This window comes from Carassius carassius, chromosome 13 (genome assembly GCF_963082965.1).
Source record: "Carassius carassius chromosome 13, fCarCar2.1, whole genome shotgun sequence".
Classification (NCBI taxonomy): domain Eukaryota; kingdom Metazoa; phylum Chordata; class Actinopteri; order Cypriniformes; family Cyprinidae; genus Carassius; species Carassius carassius.
Genome location: NC_081767.1, coordinates 8,992,726 through 9,016,782, shown reverse-complemented (window position 1 = coordinate 9,016,782; position 24,057 = coordinate 8,992,726). Strand labels below are relative to the sequence as shown.

Here is a 24,057-nt window from a genome sequence, read left to right as displayed (position 1 = left end):
ATGACTTGAGCGATGTTCTGTAAAACCAGCTTGTGCGGCTGCCCATACATCTTGATAAGGGCTTGCAAAGTATCTGTATATGGGTGTGCTGAGTTGCCATAAGAATCCGCCACTAGCAGCGCTTCCTCTAACTGCAAATGATCTGTGAGGATCTGATATTTGAACCGTTCGGTGGCGTCAACAGGGAGGAGGTTCTCTAATGCCATGCGCAACCTTGAAAACTCTCTGGGATCCGATGTCGTCAATGTGGGTATAGAAGGCTTGGGTCCCCTGTAGATCTTCTCTTTGAAACATGGCGCTGCAGTTTGTTGTATATGTTCAGATCGCTGCGTAGGATATGACTCACTGACACCCATGTAGGGATGATGGTTGTCTCTAGAAGCCCTTTCATCATAGTGGATGGGTTCAGCATACTGGTTTGGATGAGCATATGAATGCGTATCGCGACTCTGAGTAGGTGTTCAATAGATTGATGTTGCTTGAGGCTGATTAACTTGTACAGGTGAAATAGTGCAGTCCATCACCTGCTCTGTTATCTGTCTGATCTGTGCAGAAGGATATTCATTGTAGTCTCTGACGTGCGTGGTGTGGACTGGCTGGCCGTGGCTCTTTTCTGGCACGTGGAAACGGGGAGCTGGCGATGGGGGCACTGGTTTGCATGAGGTGGCCACGTTTGTGGCTAGCTGCTGAATCTCACGTTTCATGATGGCGTTCTCTGCTTTCAGTCCCTGTAACGCAGATAAAATCTCTGGCAGGTGTTGAACGCAGCTACGAAGCTCATCATTTTCTCTTTGCATCTCCTTCCATCTAGGCGGTCTGTTTTGTAGCTCTTCATTATCTCTGTGTGAGTCTCCCAGTGTATCTTGCCATTCATCTTGTATCACCAAGTCACTGAATTGTGAATGTTGACTTATAGGGGTAGAGACACGAGACTCGCGTTCGGCAGACAGTGACGCAAGTTCAGCATCATCTTCATCAGAATATGCAGGTTGCAAGGATCTTCTTTCAGGTCCAGGTCTTTGTACTTGAAAGTCTGCCAAGTATGCTGGTGGCTTTAAATGTCGTCTGGGGCGGACAACAGGAGGCTCTGGACGGAATGCCATTCTTCTGCAGTAATTCGAGATCCGGCTCGAAGGACCATTTGTAGTTGAGATTTAAGTTTGCGCTAATTCGGGTTGTTTCGAAACCCTGCAGACAGTCGGTCAGAACTGTGTAATGACATCAATGGTAATGAATTCACTCTGCAGACTCCAAATCTCTTTGAATGATTTACTGATGATAATTTCAAAAGTAACAGGTGTGGTTTCTGGAACAAAATACAGATATAAACTTAAATGAGTGATTACATTAATTTACTTTAACATTTAGAAGTGATAGGCAATACTCTTTACAAATATGAATAACCATATATGTGAGCGGTTAATGCCAGTACTAGGAAAACAATAGACAGTTATACTATGTAAGGCCACAAGATGGCGCCATTGGCACATTTATAGTGACTGAACACATTCAAACCAATGATAGCATGTAATCATAAATCACTAATAATCTAACACATTGTCATATTCTACTGTAAATAGCAGGTATTACTTGCAGTAGCTATTATGATAATAGAGCAAAGAATAACAGGATGGCAGCAGTATTTAAATAATGCAGATAACACAATTTCCTATGACGCGATGGCGCTAGATACATCCGAATCGCGGCAAGAACGATCAGCATAATTCTGAGGAAAAAAACTAACAAAATACACTTACTTTCTATTCACGCACACAATATTACATCAGTAATATTCAGATACTGCCAACAAACGTGCGATAAAGTGGAGTCATCTCAAAACGATCGCGTTCATTGTCTCTGCTCGTTGCACCTGCTTTTTCTCCTTACCACGAGACCAGTGATGACGTTGAAGAGTGCGATTGGTCAACTAACAGAGGAGCCTTTTGAACACTGGCTTAATTAAAAGATATACTGTACAGTATGCAGCTATTTTTTCTGAATTGTGCATAACACAGGCATCATTATAAATACCACTGCAGCAGAGTATTTTTTTTTTTTTTTTTGCAGCAGAGTATTAAATAAATGTGTGAAAGTAGCTCTGCTGCTCTACTGCTATACAGTATATGATCATCAGAATATGACTGAGAGGAAGTGACAGTCGTGTGACAGCCTGCAGCACATATCACCCTTGGTCTTTTGACACAGGGGATTCCTCTCTCCACACACAAACACACACACACACACACACACACACACACACACTTGGCCCCAGGTACATCAGTATTCAAGTTGCCTCTCCCTCTCTCCTCTTATTTTGAATCATTCTTTATCCAGTATCCATTGCTGGTTAATGCTGTGTTGCACTTTAGGCTGTGTTTGTGGGAAAAGCACGGTTTTCTTCTTTTGAAGAGTCTTCAGAGAGCTGCTGAGATGCAGAAAATCTGATTACTATGGAACTTTCATAGTTATGTGTTATCTGTGCAAGAAGGACATGTTTTATGTTAAAAAAGTGTTTAGAATTATTATAATTTTTTAAATTCATTTATTATTTTTCCCCATAATGGTTTATGGGTCAAAGATATGATGCAAATGTTTGTATGTGGGTCCATTTACATAAAACAAAACAAATTATATGTTTATTTTATGCAGGACTTAAAAAGCTGTCAAAGTGGTGTAACCATCCTGTCATTACATACAGAGGAGTTACCAGGATGTCATGTTTGGGGGGGCAACATAAACAATTTTAAAAATCGGCGCAAAATTAAGCTATACACAATCTGTTTTACTGCATATCTTTTTCTAAGCCAGGAACCCAGAGATAGGCACAGGTCCCTTCTTAGACTATAGGGCTATCACATAAAAGTTAGTTAAACCAGGTCAACATTAATGATATGGTGGTGATATTATTATTATTATTGACAGATTCATATATATAACAGATCCCGGTGATTGCCTGATGATGAGTGACAGGTGTTTGCTTGTGAGAAGACGTGCTACACGAGTAGGCTTTTTTAAATGAATCTGAAGTCACATTTGTGTAGACAAAAGGTAAATTTGTTTCTTCTTCTAAGCTGTTCCAGACGTAGCTGCTACTTTTAGGGCTAAAATGCTTCATGAGATACTCTTAGTAAAACACATTAGGAGTGTAAAGTTATGAGTGACACGGACATTATTTTTAGGAGTCTCTCTTAAATTCGCCAGTTAAGATCTACTTGTAGCCTCGTATAAGATTCTTTGTGAATGCGGCCACAGGTAAAAAATGTTGATATTCTAATTTGAACAGTATGAGAACAGTATTTGAATGTTATTCTCTGGTTGTAAGTGGGTTTGGATAAAAGTTTCTGCTAAATGAATAAATGTAAATGTAAACATGTAGGCCTAGATAAAAGGAAACTTATCAGGCTACAGGGGGTCAGGAGACTTAGAGAGTTGAAATAAAAGCTATTTTTGTGAAACTATAAGAATTGAAATTATGATATGATTAGCAGAGGCAACAGAACTTTTTTATTGCCAGTGGTGCTTGCCATAGGCACATATTATTATTATTTTACGGGGGTTTGGAGTCTGTATTGGTTTGTTCTCCCTTAGCTAGGGGTGGGTGATATAATAAAAATCTAACAAATCTTTTTTTTTTATAGAAATATCATGATTTTATCCTCATTATTTGTCATATTGGTTTTTACAAGCTGTTTGAGCATCACAGCCAAACTAATTTCCCTATTATAAAGCCTTTTAAGGTAACAAAATATGAAAAAGTGTGGCAGATATTTAGGCCAAAGTGCATGGGTAAAGATACAAATCTTTGTCATTATTTTATCTTTGTTATTAAAAAATGAGAACAAAGATACAACACCAAAATAAAACACTATATACACTGAATTCTATTAAACCCCTTAACTGTCACTCACATTTTTGAACATAGACTTTATAGTGCACGATCTGAACTTAAATTTGTATAATTCATGAACAAAAACATTTTGTAACATGATATTGATGTACAGTTTACATGGTAATGCAATGTCTGATTTTAAGATGGGTTTTAATGGATCAATTTTGAGATTTTAAGTTTTCATTCTATATATAATTTCTGATGATTTCTAATATGTAATAGAGAAAAAGGCAACAAAGAAGTCTATAATGTAGATTTTTGAGGGTGCACTCTTTTCATAAATTAATCTATTACTTTTCCTACATTATTTTTAACAAAAAACATTGGTAAAATATATATTCAGGAGTCTTAGACCTTTCCAACAATATATAGTTTGTCAAGATTAGATTAGATTTAATTGTAATATACACTCAAAAAAAATGAAATGTTGGGTTTAAATTAAGAAAAATGATGTCAACAGGTTCCATGCAATTTAAGTAATTTCAACAAACAATTTAGTTCATTTTACAAAAGACGTTTAAGTAAACTTAACTTAAACCTTAGTAGAGTCAAAAAACAACAATTGAGTTTATTGTATGTGAAAATTGTAATTAATGATGACAAGAAAATTGAATAATGCCACTTCAGAAACACCACACCCTTTAATTAGGATTTAATAAGGCCATAACACTGAATCAATCAGAGTGCAGCTGCTCAATACAACTCAACATATAGATCACAGATCACAAACATGTTTGAAACACAATGTTGCATTTTCAACCATTTATTTATTTGTTTGTATGTTTTATTCTAAAATATAATAGAACAAGTTCATTGATTCAAACTTGATCATTTATTACTCACATACCTATCTAATGGTGCTACACTTCTGCAAGAGGGTGACAGAACATCAATTACCCATAATACACTGCAAAATCCACAGCCAATGAGATTCAAGTCTGTATTGGTTTTATTAATCTGTTACTTTTATGCAACAATTTTATTGTGGCTGAACAAATAATTTTTAAGTAAAGGTGACAATACACACTTTTGTTGAATGAACTAGACTAAATTAAGTTCACATCGTTAAATTTTTTTTTTTAAGTAATCACAACATGAACGGATTAAGTAAAATTGGCAAAAGTGAAAGTACTTTTTTTTTTGAGTGTAGTGAAGTAAATGTAGGCGTCCCGTATACGGGACGGGGTGACAGTTAAAGGGTTAAAGCAACTGAAATAAAGTTTTTCAGTCAAGAGTACTGAGTGATTTTTCTTTGTGTTTGGTGTTTTATTAATATTAAAGGAATAATTCACCCAAGAATTTAAATAGTGAAGAAAAAAACTGAATGAGTTTCCTCATTCTGCTAAACATAAACTCTATTTTGAACAAGGTGGAAAACCAAACAGTTGCTGGTTGACAGTGACTTCCAGAGTATTTTCCCCCCTACTATCAAAGTTAATGTGGACCAGCAACTGTTTCAGCTTCTTCAAAATATCTTCTTTTGTGTTCAGCACAAGAAAGAAGTTAATATAGGTTTTGGACAACATGTGAGTGTATAAACAATGACAGAAATAAAATTTGAGGGTGACCTATGCCTTTAATTCACAAGGCAGCATGTAGTCCCTTTAAGACCTACACACATCTGATATACAGACATGCATTTGTTTATTTCAGTTGTTTACTTTCATTTTAGACATATCCAACTGAGTCTATACATAAACCTTGTGTGTTTTGACAGTATTATCACAAAACATAACTTAGTAACCAGGCACAGTATGAAGGGCTTTTTCGTTTTTGTGCTGCGCTTTGATTGTGCTCAGAAAAAACGCACGTCAGAAAAGCACACGAATTAAATGTTTAAATAACCAGTAAGGATTTAAAGCAGATGGAAAAAAAAAAGAATTGTGAATTAGTGTAGTGTCCCGCTGAGTTAACTCTTATGTTAAAATATGTCGCAGTAGATTAATTTCGCTGGGCCAGAACTGTAGGCAGTGGTGGCTCCAGAGAATTTTGATTGGGGGGGCAATGGGGGGTCCTGGTCATTTCAAAGGGGGTCTCATGAAAACCAACAAAAAATACAGTGGACACGGCTAATAAATGCATATTACTGCTACTAAACAATAAAAACAACACAGCATATCAACTACTTTGTTTTTTATTAATTAATCAATTGCAGTTTGCAACATCTGAGTAATCTTTTTTATATATTTGATACAATCACACCGGAGTGGATTAGATCGTTCAGTGCACAGCATTAGCAGCTAAATTCAAATCTGCGTTCGCTGGCTGGCCCTGAGCCAGAGACAGACGCGTTGTACAACGCTTCATGATAACCAATCAGAAACGATTCTGTTGCGATTATGAATGCAATGGCCAATCAGAGACGTGCAGAAGAGTCATCACTGAAATGCGGTGTTTTGTTCACTTGCTCGCTGACTGAATTATTTAGCGAATTCTCTCATCAGAAATCATAATGTAAAGTGCTTCAGTGATTTTAATGGGAGTTTTTGCCTGAACTCTGGCTAGACTGAATGAAAATGTTCTTTGATAATGTTAATGTTCTTTACTCTCTGTAAAATGAAAGTATTAAATTAAGTAACTTACAATATAGTTATTAAAATTGATATGAAATGCAAATTCAGTCGTATTAAAAATATCTTATGGCATGACACCCATATATGGCACAAAAGTCGGGTTTTTATGTGTAGTTAATAGATTACAGTGCTTTGCCAATCACCATTTATTGATCACATAACAATCTATAAAGGTGCAAAACACGTTCACTTGCACATATTTGAGAATCGAGATATTAGCTGATATATTAAGCATGTTTGGAATTGTTTCGAATAAAAAGGAAAAATAAATTAATAAAAAAGCAAGCCTATATCAGTTATAAGGTGCTATGTAACTGATGTGTCACATGACAACTATGACTAATAACCCCCATACCCCCCCCAAATCAGCATCGAAAATACAGTTTCGTCCAAAAATAACAAAAACTACAACTTTATTCAGCATTGTCTTTTCCAGGTCTGTTGTGAGCGCATTCACTGCAGTTTAGTGATGTCCGGTTTGCGAACGAATCACTCGATGTAACCGGATCTTCTTGAACCAGTTCACCAAATCGAACTGAATCGTTTGAAACGGTTCGTGTTTCCATTAACCATTAATCCACAAATTACTTAAGCTGTTGACTTTTTTAACGTGGCAGACACTCCCTCTGAGTTAATTCATTTACTCAAACAGTACACTGACTGGACTGCTGTGAAGAGAGAACTGAAGATGAACACCGAGCCGAGCCAGATAATGAACGAAAGATTGACTCGGTCTTGAGTCAAGAATCGGTTGCAGCGGTTTTCGGATCACCAGTAGTGATGGGTAGTGATGTCCGAATCGTGAACGAATCGTTCAATTGAACCAGTTCACCAAATTGAACTGAATCGTTTGAAACGGTTCGCGTCTCCAATACGTATTAATCCACAAATTACTTAAACTTTTAACTCTTTAACGTGACTGACACTCCCGGAGTAATTAATTTACTCAAACAGTACACTGACTGAACTGCTGTGAAGACCGAACTGAAGATGAACTACGAGCCGAGCCAGATGACGTATTTTGTTAAACATCGGAAAGTGTGATAAAATAACTATATATATATATATATTTTTTAAGATGAATGTTTCTAATCTGTATATTGTAGATGATTATATATATGATTATATGATTATATTCATCATTAATGAATTAAGCATTCACAAACAATATAAATATATAATTTTATTATATTTTCCTCACAAATTTTCTTCCAAAATAAATCATTTTCTTACAAAATTCCTTAGAAATGTTCTTACGAACTTCCTTATAATAAATAAACAAATCCAAATAAACAATTAATTATTATTTACAGATCCCCAAGCAAGCAATACAGCCAGACTGCTTTAAGTCAAGGCAAGGGCCTGCAATACACTAAGGCCAGAGTGGACTGATGGAAAGGCCACTCTTGTCAGTCCACCAGACGCAAAGCTGACTGAAGACAGAAAACAACAGGCTGGCCATGACAGGAGTTGTTTTCTGAGGTTGTGTTTTACTCTGTGACCTGAAACAAAAGATAAATCGGCATTATTTGTCTAAATACTTCACTTTTGCAGAAAAATTATCTTAAGTTCATGGCGACTGATGATCAAACTAAACCAACAAAAAGCTTAACTAGTCTTAGTCTTAGTACCTTAAACCAGTCGTGGAGATGCATCTTGTCCAGACTGAGTCTCCTCTGTGGATCAGGCTGCAGACAATCACAAATCATCTGGCAGCATTCTGTGAAGAGAAAAAAAAGAGAGATGTTTGATTATAAACGTATACTTTACAACTGCTCTCTTTGAAGCTATTGGTCCTTTTTGTATGATCTGGAGTTCATTGTTTGATGAAGATCTCACCTTTTGACAAGCCAGGTCTGGTCCAGAGGTTCACAGTGATCTTGTGTTGGTCGTAGGATGTAGGACATTCCCCGCACAGCATTTCAAACAAGATGAACCCTAGTGTCCACACTGTGGTTGGCTTTGCTTTGTACCTGCCCTTCAAGTTGAACTCAGGTGGACAGTACTCTTTCGTGCCTGCAGGAAAGATGTCTGATGTTTAATCAATTATCACAGCATGTTGAGTGCATATAAGATGTGTATCTGTGAGATAATTAATACAGCACTTCATAACACATACCACTAAAGGATTTGAAGGCAGATTTCTTCATGACTGCGCCGCACCCGAAGTCAATTAATTTGACCTCCATGGTGTCCTGGTTCACCAAGATGTTCTCCAGTTTTATATCACGATGGAAGACGCCACGATCACAGCAAGTTTTAGCGGCATCAATGATCTGCCGCATAATATTTCTTGCAATCCCCTCGTCAAGCCTTTCTTCATCATCCACATAAGTAAACAAATCCACGCAAGGCACTGGTCGCTCCATGACTATCACGTAGTGATCTGTGTCATCCTCCCAGTCGAGCAGCTTAATGATCTGGGAAACGCTGGGGCCATTGTTGGCCATGAGCATCAGGCCAATCTCCATTGGCAGACGTTTGGGATGACCAGGCTAACAGAAAGAAAATATGATGCTTAGATGGAGGTGGTTTCCCAAATTATTCACAAATAATGCCTAGTAAAGCTCAATTGTAGACTGTGGTTAAAATTAATATAGGGTGTGATCAACTGAAAACAGTGAATAAGAGACAATGAAACAGAGAGTGCAGTCTACTCACCACTCTGATATATGACATGTCTGGCGTCTTCTCTGAACATTTCACAGCCACCTAGTCAACAAAACAAAGAACTCATAATTATCACGTGCAGATAGTTGATATCACTCTAGTCATAAATCCTAAACAGATCAAATTGTGTACCTTAAGTCCATCCTCGCAGCGAGTCCCTTCATAAACACTGCCACATCCTCCTTCACCAAGCATGCGTCCAATTTTATATTGATTGCGAATGTGGCCTGTTATCACACAAACAACTGCGATGAGTATGAAATGCAATTTTATATTATACTGTCTATAAAACGGTTTCTAATAACATTTTCTAATTCTCACAGATTTCTTCTTCTTACCCTTGTCCAGGATGTCCTGCACGAGCTGTTCCTCAGTAGTGAGGAGGACTTCCTCTCTCCCTGCCTCCGTTCTCCCTCCATCGTTCTCAACAGCACTAACAGGCATCTCTTCAGACCTGGTGGGGGAGTCTTTGGGTTGTACGCAGTGTTCGTGTACACTCTGGTCTATTAACAGATTTAGCACAAGTTTTGAATTAATATCCTAAAAAAAGAGTAAAGTTTACTTTTTTTTTACTGTCACTCGAAAATGTTTGGTGTGATAATGTTAGCAGTGTTTTATAAGAGAAGTTTCTGTAATTGAAGAATCGGTCATTTATCAATATTTGCATCATCATGACATATTTTTGTGATTGTACCATCGCTATCTCTCCAGTGCGTTCCCGCCTCTATCCAGTATTTCTCTTCCACTTCGGCCAGATCATATGTTCCAGCTCCACTGCAAGGAAAGTGAAGAGCAGGCCACTTCCAGAAGCTCTTCTTCTTCTCCTCTATCCCTTCCTGCTCTCTTCCTCCATCAATCTCAGACGGATGAGGATGACGGCTCTCTGATGTGATGGGGCCGTCTTTGGGATGTACACAGAGTTCACTCTGGTCTATTAACAGACAAACAATGGAGGCAAATATGAAATACAATTTTACATGTAAATTTGATTCTGTACAAGTATTTATAATAACATTTCCTAATTCTCATATATTTATGAATCTTACTCTTGTCCAGGACGCTGTGTTTCTGCTGTTCCTCAGCAGCAAGGAGGTCTTCGGGAGCTGGATCTAAATATGAAATAAAAAAATAATAACTAAAAGGGTAAAATCTAACATACTCAAATTAATGTGGTTCTTGATTTAGGAGTAGTTCTCAATTGAATGTATATCCTAAAATTTTAACTCTTAAAAAAAGAAAAGAATGATGTTATTTTAAAATGTTTGGTGTGATAATTACAGCAGTGTTTTTGGGACACTGATCATTGTTATAATTATTTTATAATAATGAAAAGGAGGAATAACAGAAATATCTGTAATTGAATATTTTGTGGTTTATCAATATTTGATGTGAGTGTACCATCGCTATCTCTCCAGTGCGTTCCCGCCTCTATCCAGTATTTCTCTTCCACTTCGGCCAGATCATATGTTCCAGCTCCACAGCAAGGAAAGTGAGGAGCAGGCCACTTCCAGAAGCTCTTCTTCTTCTTCTTCTTCTTCTCCTCTCTCCCTTCCTGCTCTCTTCCTCCATCAATCTCAGACGGATGAGGATGACGGCTCTCTGATGTGATGGGGCCGTCTTTGGGATGTACACAGAGTTCACTCTGGTCTATTAACAGACAAACAATTGAGGTAAATATGAAATACAATTTTACATGTAAATTTGATTCTGTACAAAAGTATTTATAATAAAATGTCCTAATTCTCATATATTTATGAATCTTACTCTTGTCCAGGACGCTGTGTTTCTGCTGTTCCTCAGCAGCAATGAGGTCTTCAGGAGCTGGATCTATAATATCAATTAAATAAATAAAAAGAGAGTGTAATATTGCATACTCAAATTCTTCTGTTCTTGATTTAGGAGTAGGTCTGAATTGAATTTATATCCTAAAATATAAAAGAAAAAAAAAGAATAATGTTTCCTGTTACTCTAAAATGTTTGGTGTGATAATTACAAGAGGGTGCAAGATAAGGTGTGATGATTTATTTTATAATAATGATAAGGGGGAATAACAGAAATTCCTGTGACTGAATATTTAGTGATTGATCAGTTTTTGATGTGAGTGTACCATCGCTATCTCTCCACTGTGTTTCCGCCTCTGTCCCGTATTTCTCCTCGGCTTTGGCCAGGTCATATGTTCCCTTTCTGCGTGAAGGAAAGTGAAGAGCGGCCCACTTCCAGAAGCTCTTCATCGATCTCCCTCCATCGCTCTCAAGAGCACCAACCGACGCCGGTTGATGGTTCTCCGTCATGATGGGGGAGTCTTTGGGGTGTACACAGGGTTCTCGTACACACTCCAAACCAGTCGCTTCTTTTAGTCTTGAAAGCAGTCCCATTATAACACCGTTTGTCAGTCGCTAACAGTCGCTACCAGATATGTTACTCCCAAGACTTAGAAGCACAAAATGAGCAAGTGATTTTTACGCCTTTATATACCTTCATGGGCGAATTGTGACGTCATAAATTCCCGCGCGGAATGGAATACAAAAAAGAAAAAAATATATATACGTCATCTGTTTCTTTCAAACGATAACATTCATATCCAATGATGTTCAATGCTAACGACAATTTGTTGTATCGTGTACATCGCGGGTTGTAAATATAGCAATCTTATCAATTTTATGACACCTTAAAGCCATAAAGATACAGAAGATAACAGAAGGCCTCTTGTATTCTCATAAACAGTGGTAACCCGGGTTTAAATTGGGCCGGTGCCGTCCGGGGTTTGATCCCCGCACATAGACTCGTCTCTGAGGCTCGACATTAACGCTTCATTAACGCCAGACAAGTAACATTAATTTAAGCATGCTGAGGTAAAAAATCTAAATGAAAAGTTTTTATATTTAAAATACAGTTAGTTATGCAACATCACACAACGTTTTCACCATTACGACTGTTTAATAGAACAATAAACAGTTCAATAAGCAATTACAATAATATTAGGTCACTTACATTTTAGGCTGAACCACAGCGCACCTCACGGAAAACAGCCGATTCATTCCTGAATAATTCCATGTTCCGAACGAATCGGTTGAGTCAATGATTCAGGGGCTCATGAATAAAGATCTGATGAATCAGCCGCTTGAACGAATCGCTTGAATGAACAACTCAGTGACTCACTCATAAAAAGCTCACTGCTGGCACCTACTGGCGGTTTAATTTAGTTAAAAAAGTATCATTTCCAACATAACTTCTTGTTTGTACCAACCAATTTCATAACATTATTCAATGCACTTGTGTTTTTTTCAGTGTAACTTATTTAATATGATAACGTAGAGATTACAATAATCATATTAGTATAATTGAATTTATTGATTAAATGTAAGAATTTTAAATGAAAGATTACATATTAATGAGGTTGGGGGAAATGCCCTCCATAAAGGTAAAACATGCCCTTGGATTAAATATAAAAAAAACATGCAGATTTATATGTCACAGCTGATAGAAATCTGATAAGAATATTGCTTCAGAATTAATCATATTTCATGATCCGAAATGAGGCTAAAGCAAAAGGAGCCCCTACCAAGTATTGAGTACAGTTAATTAACATACCTTCCAGAAGGCCATTGGTGGGGTTTTGTTAAATATGAGCCAAAATCATCAAAATTAACAGAACCAAAGACTTAAACTACTTCAGTCTGTGTGCATTGAATTTATTTAATACACAAATTTCAAATTTTGAGTTGAATAACTGAAATAAATTAACTTTTCCACATTTTAATTTATTGAGATGCACCTGTATGCAGTAGGGCAATCAAATGCAGCTTCCAAACGACAAAAATAGCCAAGTAATATTTTTTATATATTTGATACAATCACACCTGAGCGATTAGATCGTTCAGTGTACAGCATTAGCAGCTAAATTCAAACCTGCGTTTGCTGGCTGGCGCTGAGCCAGAAGAAACTATTTTCTGTTGCGCTTATGAATGCAATGGCCAATCAGAGACGTGCAGAAGAGTCATCACTGAAACAGGCGGTGTTTTGTTCACTTGCTCTTTTTTTTTTTTTTTTTAAATGCTTCATTGATTTTAATGGGAATTTTTGCCTGAACTCTGGCTAGACTGAATGAAAACGTTCTTTGATAAAGTAAATGTTCTTTACTCTCTGTAAAATGAAAGTGTTAAAGTAAGTAACTTATCGTAGCTGATGTGTCCCATGACTAATACCCCCCATAACCCTCCATAACTAAAGAAGTTTAGTGATGTCCGGTTTGCGAACGAATCACTCGATGTAACCGGATCTTCTTGAACCAGTTCACCAAATCGAACTAAATCATTTGAAATGGTTCGCGTTTCCATTAACCATTAATCCACAAATTACTTAAGCTGTTGACTTTTTTAACGTGGCAGACACTCCCTCGGAGTTATAATAAAGCAATATAATAATAATATATAATATCATAATAATATATATGATTATATTCATCATTAATGAATTAAGCATTCACAAACAATATAAATATATAATTTTATTATATTTTCCTCACAAATTTTCTTCCAAAATAAATCATTTTCTTACAAAATTCCTTAGAAATGTTCTTACGAACTTCCTTATAATAAATAAACAAATCCAAATAAACAATTAATTATTATTTACAGATCCCCAAGCAAGCAATACAGCCAGACTGCTTTAAGTCAAGGCAAGGGCCTGCAATACACTAAGGCCAGAGTGGACTGATGGAAAGGCCCCTCTTGTCAGTCCACCAGACGCAAAGCTGACTGAAGACAGAAAACAACAGGCTGGCCATGACAGGAGTTGTTTTCTGAGGTTGTGTTTTACTCTGTGACCTGAAACAAAAGATAAATCGGCATTATTTGTCTAAATACTTCACTTTTGCAGAAAAATTATCTTAAGTTCATGGCGACTGATGATCAAACTAAACCAACAAAAAGCTTAACTAGTTTTAGTCTTAGTACCTTAAACCAGTCGTGGAGATGCATCTTGTCCAGACTGAGTCTCCTCTGTGGATCAGGCTGCAGACAATCACAAATCATCTGGCAGCATTCTGTGAAGAGAAAAAAAAGAGAGATGTTTGATTATAAACGTATACTTTACACCTGCTCTCTTTGAAGCTATTGGTCCTTTTTGTATGATCTGGAGTTCATTGTTTGATGAAGATCTCACCTTTTGACAAGCCAGGTCTGGTCCAGAGGTTCACAGTGATCTTGTGTTGGTCGTAGGATGTAGGACATTCCCCGCACAGCATTTCAAACAAGATGAACCCTAGTGTCCACACTGTGGTTGGCTTTGCTTTGTACCTGCCCTTCAAGTTGAACTCAGGTGGACAGTACTCTTTCGTGCCTGCAGGAAAGATGTCTGATGTTTAATCAATTATCACAGCATGTTGAGTGCATATAAGATGTGTATCTGTGAGATAATTAATACAGCACTTCATAACACATACCACTAAAGGATTTGAAGGCAGATTTCTTCATGACTGCGCCGCACCCGAAGTCAATTAATTTGACCTCCATGGTGTCCTGGTTCACCAAGATGTTCTCCAGTTTTATATCACGATGGAAGACACCACGATCGCAGCAAGTTTTAGCGGCATCAATGATCTGCCGCATAATATTTCTTGCAATCCCCTCGTCAAGCCTTTCTTCATCATCCACATAAGTAAACAAATCCACGCAAGGCACTGGTCGCTCCATGACTATCACGTAGTGATCTGTGTCATCCTCCCAGTCGAGCAGCTTAATGATCTGGGAAACGCTGGGGCCATTGTTGGCCATGAGCATCAGGCCAATCTCCATTGGCAGACGTTTGGGATGACCAGGCTAACAGAAAGAAAATATGATGCTTAGATGGAGGTGGTTTCCCAAATTATTCACAAATAATGCCTAGTAAAGCTCAATTGTAGACTGTGGTTAAAATTAATATAGGGTGTGATCAACTGAAAACAGTGAATAAGAGACAATGAAACAGAGAGTGCAGTCTACTCACCACTCTGATATATGACATGTCTGGCGTCTTCTCTGAACATTTCACAGCCACCTAGTCAACAAAACAAAGAACTAATAATTATCACGTGCAGATAGTTGATATCACTCTAGTCATAAATCCTAAACAGATCAAATTGTGTACCTTAAGTCCATCCTCGCAGCGAGTCCCTTCATAAACACTGCCACATCCTCCTTCACCAAGCATGCGTCCAATTTTATATTGATTGCGAATGTGGCCTGTTATCACACAAACAACTGCGATGAGTATGAAATGCAATTTTATATTATACTGTCTATAAAACGGTTTCTAATAACATTTTCTAATTCTCACAGATTTCTTCTTCTTACCCTTGTCCAGGATGTCCTGCACGAGCTGTTCCTCAGTAGTGAGGAGGACTTCCTCTCTCCCTGCCTCCGTTCTCCCTCCATCGTTCTCAACAGCACTAACAGGCATCTCTTCAGACCTGGTGGGGGAGTGTTTGGGTTGTACGCAGTGTTCGTGTACACTCTGGTCTATTAACAGATTTAGCACAAGTTTTGAATTAATATCCTAAAAAAAGAGTAAAGTTTACTTTTTTTTTTACTGTCACTCGAAAATGTTTGGTGTGATAATGTTAGCAGTGTTTTATAAGAGAAGTTTCTGTAATTGAAGAATCGGTCATTTATCAATATTTGCATCATCATGACATATTTTTGTGATTGTACCATCGCTATCTCTCCAGTGCGTTCCCGCCTCTATCCAGTATTTCTCTTCCACTTCGGCCAGATCATATGTTCCAGCTCCACTGCAAGGAAAGTGAAGAGCAGGCCACTTCCAGAAGCTCTTCTTCTTCTTCTTCTTCTTCTCCTCTATCCCTTCCTGCTCTCTTCCTCCATCAATCTCAGACGGATGAGGATGACGGCTCTCTGATGTGATGGGGCCGTCTTTGGGATGTACACAGAGTTCACTCTGGTCTATTAACAGACAAACAATGGAGGCAAATATGAAATACAATTTTACATGTAAATTTGATTCTGTACAAGTATTTATAATAACATTTCCTAATTCTCATATATTTATGAATCTTACTCTTGTCCAGGACGCTGTGTTTCTGCTGTTCCTCAGCAGCAAGGAGGTCTTCGGGAGCTGGATCTAAATATGAAATAAAAAAATAATAACTAAAAGGGTAAAATCTAACATACTCAAATTAATGTGGTTCTTGATTTAGGAGTAGTTCTCAATTGAATGTATATCCTAAAATTTTAACTCTTAAAAAAAGAAAAGAATGATGTTACTTTAAAATGTTTGGTGTGATAATTACAGCAGTGTTTTTGGGACACTGATCATTGTTATAATTATTTTATAATAATGAAAAGGAGGAATAACAGAAATATCTGTAATTGAATATTTTGTGGTTTATCAATTTTTGATGTGAGTGTACCATCGCTATCTCTCCAGTGCGTTCCCGCCTCTATCCAGTATTTCTCTTCCACTTCGGCCAGATCATATGTTCCAGCTCCACTGCAAGGAAAGTGAAGAGCAGGCCACTTCCAGAAGCTCTTCTTCTTCTTCTTCTTCTTCTCCTCTCTCCCTTCCTGCTCTCTTCCTCCATCAATCTCAGACGGATGAGGATGACGGCTCTCTGATGTGATGGGGCCGTCTTTGGGATGTACACAGAGTTCACTCTGGTCTATTAACAGACAAACAATTGAGGTAAATATGAAATACAATTTTACATGTAAATTTGATTCTGTACAAAAGTATTTATAATAAAATGTCCTAATTCTCATATATTTATGAATCTTACTCTTGTCCAGGACGCTGTGTTTCTGCTGTTCCTCAGCAGCAATGAGGTCTTCAGGAGCTGGATCTATAATATCAATTAAATAAATAAAAAGAGAGTGTAATATTGCATACTCAAATTCTTCTGTTCTTGATTTAGGAGTAGGTCTGAATTGAATTTATATCCTAAAATATAAAAGAAAAAAAAAGAATAATGTTTCCTGTTACTCTAAAATGTTTGGTGTGATAATTACAAGAGGGTGCAAGATAAGGTGTGATGATTTATTTTATAATAATGATAAGGGGGAATAACAGAAATTCCTGTGACTGAATATTTAGTGATTGATCAGTTTTTGATGTGAGTGTACCATCGCTATCTCTCCACTGTGTTTCCGCCTCTGTCCCGTATTTCTCCTCGGCTTTGGCCAGGTCATATGTTCCCTTTCTGCGTGAAGGAAAGTGAAGAGCGGCCCACTTCCAGAAGCTCTTCATCGATCTCCCTCCATCGCTCTCAAGAGCACCAACCGGCGCCGGTTGATGGTTCTCCGTCATGATGGGGGAGTCTTTGGGGTGTACACAGGGTTCTCGTACACACTCCAAACCAGTCGCTTCTTTTAGTCTTGAAAGCAGTCCCATTATAACACCGTTTGTCAGTCGCTAACAGTCGCTACCAGATATGTTACTCCCAAGACTTAGAAGCACAAAATGAGCAAGTGATTTTTACGCCTTTATATACCTTCATGGGCGAATTGTGACGTCATAAATTCCCGCGCGGAATGGAATACAAAAAAGAAAAAAATATATATACGTCATCTGTTTCTTTCAAACGATAACATTCATATCCAATGATGTTCAATGCTAACGACAATTTGTTGTATCGTGTACATCGCGGGTTGTAAATATAGCAATCTTATCAATTTTATGACACCTTAAAGCCATAAAGATACAGAAGATAACAGAAGGCCTCTTGTATTCTCATAAACAGTGGTAACCCGGGTTTAAATTGGGCCGGTGCCGTCCGGGGTTTGATCCCCGCACATAGACTCGTCTCTGAGGCTCGACATTAACGCTTCATTAACGCCAGACAAGTAACATTAATTTAAGCATGCTGAGGTAAAAAATCTAAATGAAAAGTTTTTATATTTAAAATACAGTTAGTTATGCAACATCACACAACGTTTTCACCATTACGACTGTTTAATAGAACAATAAACAGTTCAATAAGCAATTACAATAATATTAGGTCACTTACATTTTAGGCTGAACCACAGCGCACCTCACGGAAAACAGCCGATTCATTCCTGAATAATTCCATGTTCCGAACGAATCGGTTGAGTCAATGATTCAGGGGCTCATGAATAAAGATCTGATGAATCAGCCGCTTGAACGAATCGCTTGAATGAACAACTCAGTGACTCACTCATAAAAAGCTCACTGCTGGCACCTACTGGCGGTTTAATTTAGTTAAAAAAGTATCATTTCCAACATAACTTCTTGTTTGTACCAACCAATTTCATAACATTATTCAATGCACTTGTGTTTTTTTCAGTGTAACTTATTTAATATGATAACGTAGAGATTACAATAATCATATTAGTATAATTGAATTTATTGATTAAATGTAAGAATTTTAAATGAAAGATTACATATTAATGAGGTTGGGGGAAATGCCCTCCATAAAGGTAAAACATGCCCTTGGATTAAATATAAAAAAAACATGCAGATTTATATGTCACAGCTGATAGAAATCTGATAAGAATATTGCTTCAGAATTAATCATATTTCATGATCCGAAATGAGGCTAAAGCAAAAGGAGCCCCTACCAAGTATTGAGTACAGTTAATTAACATACCTTCCAGAAGGCCATTGGTGGGGTTTTGTTAAATATGAGCCAAAATCATCAAAATTAACAGAACCAAAGACTTAAACTACTTCAGTCTGTGTGCATTGAATTTATTTAATACACAAATTTCACATTTTGAGTTGAATAACTGAAATAAATTAACTTTTCCACATTTTAATTTATTGAGATGCACCTGTATGCAGTAGGGCAATCAAATGCAGCTTCCAAACGACAAAAATAGCCAAGTAATATTTTTTATATATTTGATACAATCACACCTGAGCGATTAGATCGTTCAGTGTACAGCATTAGCAGCTAAATTCAAACCTGCGTTTGCTGGCTGGCGCTGAGCCAGAAGAAACTATTTTCTGTTGCGCTTATGAATGCAATGGCCAATCAGAGACGTGCAGAAGAGTCATCACTGAAACAGGCGGTGTTTTGTTCACTTGCTCTTTTTTTTTTTTTTTTTAAATGCTTCATTGATTTTAATGGGAATTTTTGCCTGAACTCTGGCTAGACTGAATGAAAACGTTCTTTGATAAAGTAAATGTTCTTTACTCTCTGTAAAATGAAAGTGTTAAAGTAAGTAACTTATCGTAGCTGATGTGTCCCATGACTAATACCCCCCATAACCCTCCATAACTAAAGAAGTTTAGTGATGTCCGGTTTGCGAACGAATCACTCGATGTAACCGGATCTTCTTGAACCAGTTCACCAAATCGAACTAAATCATTTGAAATGGTTCGCGTTTCCATTAACCATTAATCCACAAATTACTTAAGCTGTTGACTTTTTTAACGTGGCAGACACTCCCTCGGAGTTATAATAAAGCAATATAATAATAATATATAATATCATAATAATATATATGATTATATTCATCATTAATGAATTAAGCATTCACAAACAATATAAATATATAATTTTATTATATTTTCCTCACAAATTTTCTTCCAAAATAAATCATTTTCTTACAAAATTCCTTAGAAATGTTCTTACGAACTTCCTTATAATAAATAAACAAATCCAAATAAACAATTAATTATTATTTACAGATCCCCAAGCAAGCAATACAGCCAGACTGCTTTAAGTCAAGGCAAGGGCCTGCAATACACTAAGGCCAGAGTGGACTGATGGAAAGGCCCCTCTTGTCAGTCCACCAGACGCAAAGCTGACTGAAGACAGAAAACAACAGGCTGGCCATGACAGGAGTTGTTTTCTGAGGTTGTGTTTTACTCTGTGACCTGAAACAAAAGATAAATCGGCATTATTTGTCTAAATACTTCACTTTTGCAGAAAAATTATCTTAAGTTCATGGCGACTGATGATCAAACTAAACCAACAAAAAGCTTAACTAGTCTTAGTCTTAGTACCTTAAACCAGTCGTGGAGATGCATCTTGTCCAGACTGAGTCTCCTCTGTGGATCAGGCTGCAGACAATCACAAATCATCTGGCAGCATTCTGTGAAGAGAAAAAAAAGAGAGATGTTTGATTATAAACGTATACTTTACACCTGCTCTCTTTGAAGCTATTGGTCCTTTTTGTATGATCTGGAGTTCATTGTTTGATGAAGATCTCACCTTTTGACAAGCCAGGTCTGGTCCAGAGGTTCACAGTGATCTTGTGTTGGTCGTAGGATGTAGGACATTCCCCGCACAGCATTTCAAACAAGATGAACCCTAGTGTCCACACTGTGGTTGGCTTTGCTTTGTACCTGCCCTTCAAGTTGAACTCAGGTGGACAGTACTCTTTCGTGCCTGCAGGAAAGATGTCTGATGTTTAATCAATTATCACAGCATGTTGAGTGCATATAAGATGTGTATCTGTGAGATAATTAATACAGCACTTCATAACACATACCACTAAAGGATTTGAAGGCAGATTTCTTCATGACTGCGCCGCACCCGAAGTCAATTAATTTGACCTCCATGGTGTCCTGGTTCACCAAGATGTTCTCCAGTTTTATATCACGATGGAAGACACCACGATCGCAGCAAGTTTTAGCGGCATCAATGATCTGCCGCATAATATTTCTTGCAATCCCCTCGTCAAGCATTTCTTCATCATCCACATAAGTAAACAAATCCACGCAAGGCACTGGTCGCTCCATGACTATCACGTAGTGATCTGTGTCATCCTCCCAGTCGAGCAGCTTAATGATCTGGGAAACGCTGGGGCCATTGTTGGCCATGAGCATCAGGCCAATCTCCATTGGCAGACGTTTGGGATGACCAGGCTAACAGAAAGAAAATATGATGCTTAGATGGAGGTGGTTTCCCAAATTATTCACAAATAATGCCTAGTAAAGCTCAATTGTAGACTGTGGTTAAAATTAATATAGGGTGTGATCAACTGAAAACAGTGAATAAGAGACAATGAAACAGAGAGTGCAGTCTACTCACCACTCTGATATATGACATGTCTGGCGTCTTCTCTGAACATTTCACAGCCACCTAGTCAACAAAACAAAGAACTAATAATTATCACGTGCAGATAGTTGATATCACTCTAGTCATAAATCCTAAACAGATCAAATTGTGTACCTTAAGTCCATCCTCGCAGCGAGTCCCTTCATAAACACTGCCACATCCTCCTTCACCAAGCATGCGTCCAATTTTATATTGATTGCGAATGTGGCCTGTTATCACACAAACAACTGCGATGAGTATGAAATGCAATTTTATATTATACTGTCTATAAAACGGTTTCTAATAACATTTTCTAATTCTCACAGATTTCTTCTTCTTACCCTTATCCAGGATGTCCTGCACGAGCTGTTCCTCAGTAGTGAGGAGGACTTCCTCTCTCCCTGCCTCCGTTCTCCCTCCATCGTTCTCAACAGCACTAACAGGCATCTCTTCAGACCTGGTGGGGGAGTCTTTGGGTTGTACGCAGTGTTCGTGTACACTCTGGTCTATTAACAGATTTAGCACAAGTTTTGAATTAATATCCTAAAAAAAGAGTAAAGTTTACTTTTTTTTTACTGTCACTCGAAAATGTTTGGTGTGATAATGTTAGCAGTGTTTTATAAGAGAAGTTTCTGTAATTGAAGAATCGGTCATTTATCAATATTTGCATCATCATGACATATTTTTGTGATTGTACCATCGCTATCTCTCCAGTGCGTTCCCGCCTCTATCCAGTATTTCTCTTCCACTTCGGCCAGATCATATGTTCCAGCTCCACTGCAAGGAAAGTGAAGAGCAGGCCACTTCCAGAAGCTCTTCTTCTTCTTCTTCTCCTCTATCCCTTCCTGCTCTCTTCCTCCATCAATCTCAGACGGATGAGGATGACGGCTCTCTGATGTGATGGGGCCGTCTTTGGGATGTACACAGAGTTCACTCTGGTCTATTAACAGACAAACAATGGAGGCAAATATGAAATACAATTTTACATGTAAATTTGATTCTGTACAAGTATTTATAATAACATTTCCTAATTCTCATATATTTATGAATCTTACTCTTGTCCAGGACGCTGTGTTTCTGCTGTTCCTCAGCAGCAAGGAGGTCTTCGGGAGCTGGATCTAAATATGAAATAAAAAAATAATAACTAAAAGGGTAAAATCTAACATACTCAAATTAATGTGGTTCTTGATTTAGGAGTAGTTCTCAATTGAATGTATATCCTAAAATTTTAACTCTTAAAAAAAGAAAAGAATGATGTTACTTTAAAATGTTTGGTGTGATAATTACAGCAGTGTTTTTGGGACACTGATCATTGTTATAATTATTTTATAATAATGAAAAGGAGGAATAACAGAAATATCTGTAATTGAATATTTTGTGGTTTATCAATATTTGATGTGAGTGTACCATCGCTATCTCTCCAGTGCGTTCCCGCCTCTATCCAGTATTTCTCTTCCACTTCGGCCAGATCATATGTTCCAGCTCCACTGCAAGGAAAGTGAAGAGCAGGCCACTTCCAGAAGCTCTTCTTCTTCTTCTTCTTCTTCTCCTCTCTCCCTTCCTGCTCTCTTCCTCCATCAATCTCAGACGGATGAGGATGACGGCTCTCTGATGTGATGGGGCCGTCTTTGGGATGTACACAGAGTTCACTCTGGTCTATTAACAGACAAACAATTGAGGTAAATATGAAATACAATTTTACATGTAAATTTGATTCTGTACAAAAGTATTTATAATAAAATGTCCTAATTCTCATATATTTATGAATCTTACTCTTGTCCAGGACGCTGTGTTTCTGCTGTTCCTCAGCAGCAATGCGGTCTTCAGGAGCTGGATCTATAATATCAATTAAATAAATATAAAGAGAGTGTAATATTGCATACTCAAATTCTTCTGTTCTTGATTTAGGAGTAGGTCTGAATTGAATTTATATCCTAAAATATAAAAGAAAAAAAAAGAATAATGTTTCCTGTTACTCTAAAATGTTTGGTGTGATAATTACAAGAGGGTGCAAGATAAGGTGTGATGATTTATTTTATAATAATGATAAGGGGGAATAACAGAAATTCCTGTGACTGAATATTTAGTGATTGATCAGTTTTTGATGTGAGTGTACCATCGCTATCTCTCCACTGTGTTTCCGCCTCTGTCCCGTATTTCTCCTCGGCTTTGGCCAGGTCATATGTTCCCTTTCTGCGTGAAGGAAAGTGAAGAGCGGCCCACTTCCAGAAGCTCTTCATCGATCTCCCTCCATCGCTCTCAAGAGCACCAACCGGCGCCGGTTGATGGTTCTCCGTCATGATGGGGGAGTCTTTGGGGTGTACACAGGGTTCTCGTACACACTCCAAACCAGTCGCTTCTTTTAGTCTTGAAAGCAGTCCCATTATAACACCGTTTGTCAGTCGCTAACAGTCGCTACCAGATATGTTACTCCCAAGACTTAGAAGCACAAAATGAGCAAGTGATTTTTACGCCTTTATATACCTTCATGGGCGAATTGTGACGTCATAAATTCCCGCGCGGAATGGAATACAAAAAAGAAAAAAATATATATACGTCATCTGGTTCTTTCAAACGATAACATTCATATCCAATGATGTTCAATGCTAACGACAATTTGTTGTATCGTGTACATCGCGGGCTGTAAATATAGCAATCTTATCAATTTTATGACACCTTAAAGCCATAAAGATACAGAAGAAAACAGAAGGCCTCTTGTATTCTCGTAAACAGTGGTAACCCGGGTTTAAATTGGGCCGGTGCCGTCCGGGGTTTGATCCCCGCACATAGTCTTGTCTCCGAGGCTCGACATTAACGCCAGACAAGTAACATTAATTTAAGCATGCTGAGGTAACACATCTAAATGAAAAGTTTTTATATTTAAAATACAGTTAGTTATCCAACATCACACAACGTTTTCACCATTA

The 24,057-nt window shown here is 37.6% G+C and overlaps 4 protein-coding genes and 1 long non-coding RNA gene across 9 annotated transcripts in view; 1 reads left to right on the top strand and 4 right to left on the bottom strand.

Annotated features, from left to right (window-relative positions):
- The window catches only part of LOC132155938 (serine/threonine-protein kinase pim-2-like), an 82,121-nt gene extending 72,160 nt beyond the window's left edge, over positions 1-9,961 (bottom strand). The window contains exons 1-8 of one of the 3 annotated variants that reach the window (XR_009437361.1): positions 9,827-9,961; positions 9,471-9,635; positions 9,265-9,359; positions 9,124-9,174; positions 8,582-8,957; positions 8,302-8,478; positions 8,094-8,182; positions 7,897-7,964 (exon numbers count right to left, since the gene is read on the bottom strand). Coding sequence is in view for 2 of the 3 variants with exons in the window: in XM_059564726.1 (XP_059420709.1) it covers positions 8,049-8,182; positions 8,302-8,478; positions 8,582-8,957; positions 9,124-9,174; positions 9,265-9,359; positions 9,471-9,576 (939 nt within the window). In the remaining variant the exon portion in view is untranslated. Of the gene's footprint in view, positions 1-7,690; positions 8,183-8,301; positions 8,479-8,581; positions 8,958-9,123; positions 9,175-9,264; positions 9,360-9,470; positions 9,636-9,826 lie in introns of those variants that run through there. The other 2 variants (XM_059564727.1, XM_059564726.1) reach the window with 2 other exon arrangements.
- LOC132155939 (uncharacterized) overlaps positions 1-24,057 on the top strand; it is a 316,158-nt gene that overhangs the window by 37,235 nt on the left and 254,866 nt on the right. The window lies entirely within an intron of this gene.
- On the bottom strand, positions 13,685-15,348 carry LOC132155585 (serine/threonine-protein kinase pim-2-like). Its single transcript, XM_059564342.1, has 6 exons — positions 15,259-15,348; positions 15,118-15,168; positions 14,576-14,951; positions 14,296-14,472; positions 14,088-14,176; positions 13,685-13,958 (listed from the first exon to the last, which is right to left on the bottom strand). The coding sequence occupies exons 1-6, from the start codon at positions 15,319-15,321 to the stop codon at positions 13,947-13,949; spliced, it is 768 nt and encodes a 255-aa protein (XP_059420325.1). The 5' UTR covers positions 15,322-15,348; the 3' UTR covers positions 13,685-13,946.
- Positions 15,360-17,818, bottom strand: LOC132155476 (uncharacterized). The gene is made up of 7 exons (XM_059564282.1): positions 17,247-17,818; positions 16,904-16,966; positions 16,538-16,786; positions 16,186-16,248; positions 15,822-16,070; positions 15,448-15,629; positions 15,360-15,371 (listed from the first exon to the last, which is right to left on the bottom strand). The coding sequence occupies exons 1-7, from the start codon at positions 17,512-17,514 to the stop codon at positions 15,360-15,362; spliced, it is 1,086 nt and encodes a 361-aa protein (XP_059420265.1). The 5' UTR covers positions 17,515-17,818.
- Positions 19,692-21,343, bottom strand: LOC132155935 (serine/threonine-protein kinase pim-2-like). 2 transcript variants are annotated; one of them, XM_059564720.1, is made up of 6 exons: positions 21,266-21,338; positions 21,125-21,175; positions 20,583-20,958; positions 20,303-20,479; positions 20,095-20,183; positions 19,692-19,965 (listed from the first exon to the last, which is right to left on the bottom strand). In XM_059564720.1, exons 1-6 carry the CDS (start codon positions 21,326-21,328, stop codon positions 19,954-19,956), a joined length of 768 nt encoding a protein of 255 aa, XP_059420703.1. In that variant the 5' UTR covers positions 21,329-21,338; the 3' UTR covers positions 19,692-19,953. The 2 variants fall into 2 exon arrangements, with proteins under 2 accessions (XP_059420703.1, XP_059420704.1); XM_059564721.1 differs by having other exon boundaries at positions 19,692-20,183; positions 21,266-21,343.

Excerpts from the sequence above, each read along its gene's own strand:
- LOC132155585 (XM_059564342.1), bottom strand. The coding sequence starts at position 15,321 with ATGCTTGGTGAAGGAGGATGTGGCAGTGTTTATGAAGGGACTCGCTGC. Across the intron at positions 14,952-15,117 it reads ACATGTCATATATCAGAGTG|CCTGGTCATCCCAAACGTCT; the intron begins GTGAGTAGACTG and ends TCTTTCTGTTAG. Across the intron at positions 14,473-14,575 it reads TGCCTTCAAATCCTTTAGTG|GCACGAAAGAGTACTGTCCA; the intron begins GTATGTGTTATG and ends TCTTTCCTGCAG.
- LOC132155476 (XM_059564282.1), bottom strand. The coding sequence starts at position 17,514 with ATGGGACTGCTTTCAAGACTAAAAGAAGCGACTGGTTTGGAGTGTGTA. Across the intron at positions 16,787-16,903 it reads ACACAGCGTCCTGGACAAGA|ACCAGAGTGAACTCTGTGTA; the intron begins GTAAGATTCATA and ends GTCTGTTAATAG. Across the intron at positions 16,071-16,185 it reads ACACAGCGTCCTGGACAAGA|ACCAGAGTGAACTCTGTGTA; the intron begins GTAAGATTCATA and ends GTCTGTTAATAG.
- LOC132155935 (XM_059564721.1), bottom strand. The coding sequence starts at position 21,328 with ATGCTTGGTGAAGGAGGATGTGGCAGTGTTTATGAAGGGACTCGCTGC. Across the intron at positions 20,480-20,582 it reads TGCCTTCAAATCCTTTAGTG|GCACGAAAGAGTACTGTCCA; the intron begins GTATGTGTTATG and ends TCTTTCCTGCAG. Across the intron at positions 20,184-20,302 it reads CAGACCTGGCTTGTCAAAAG|AATGCTGCCAGATGATTTGT; the intron begins GTGAGATCTTCA and ends TTCTCTTCACAG.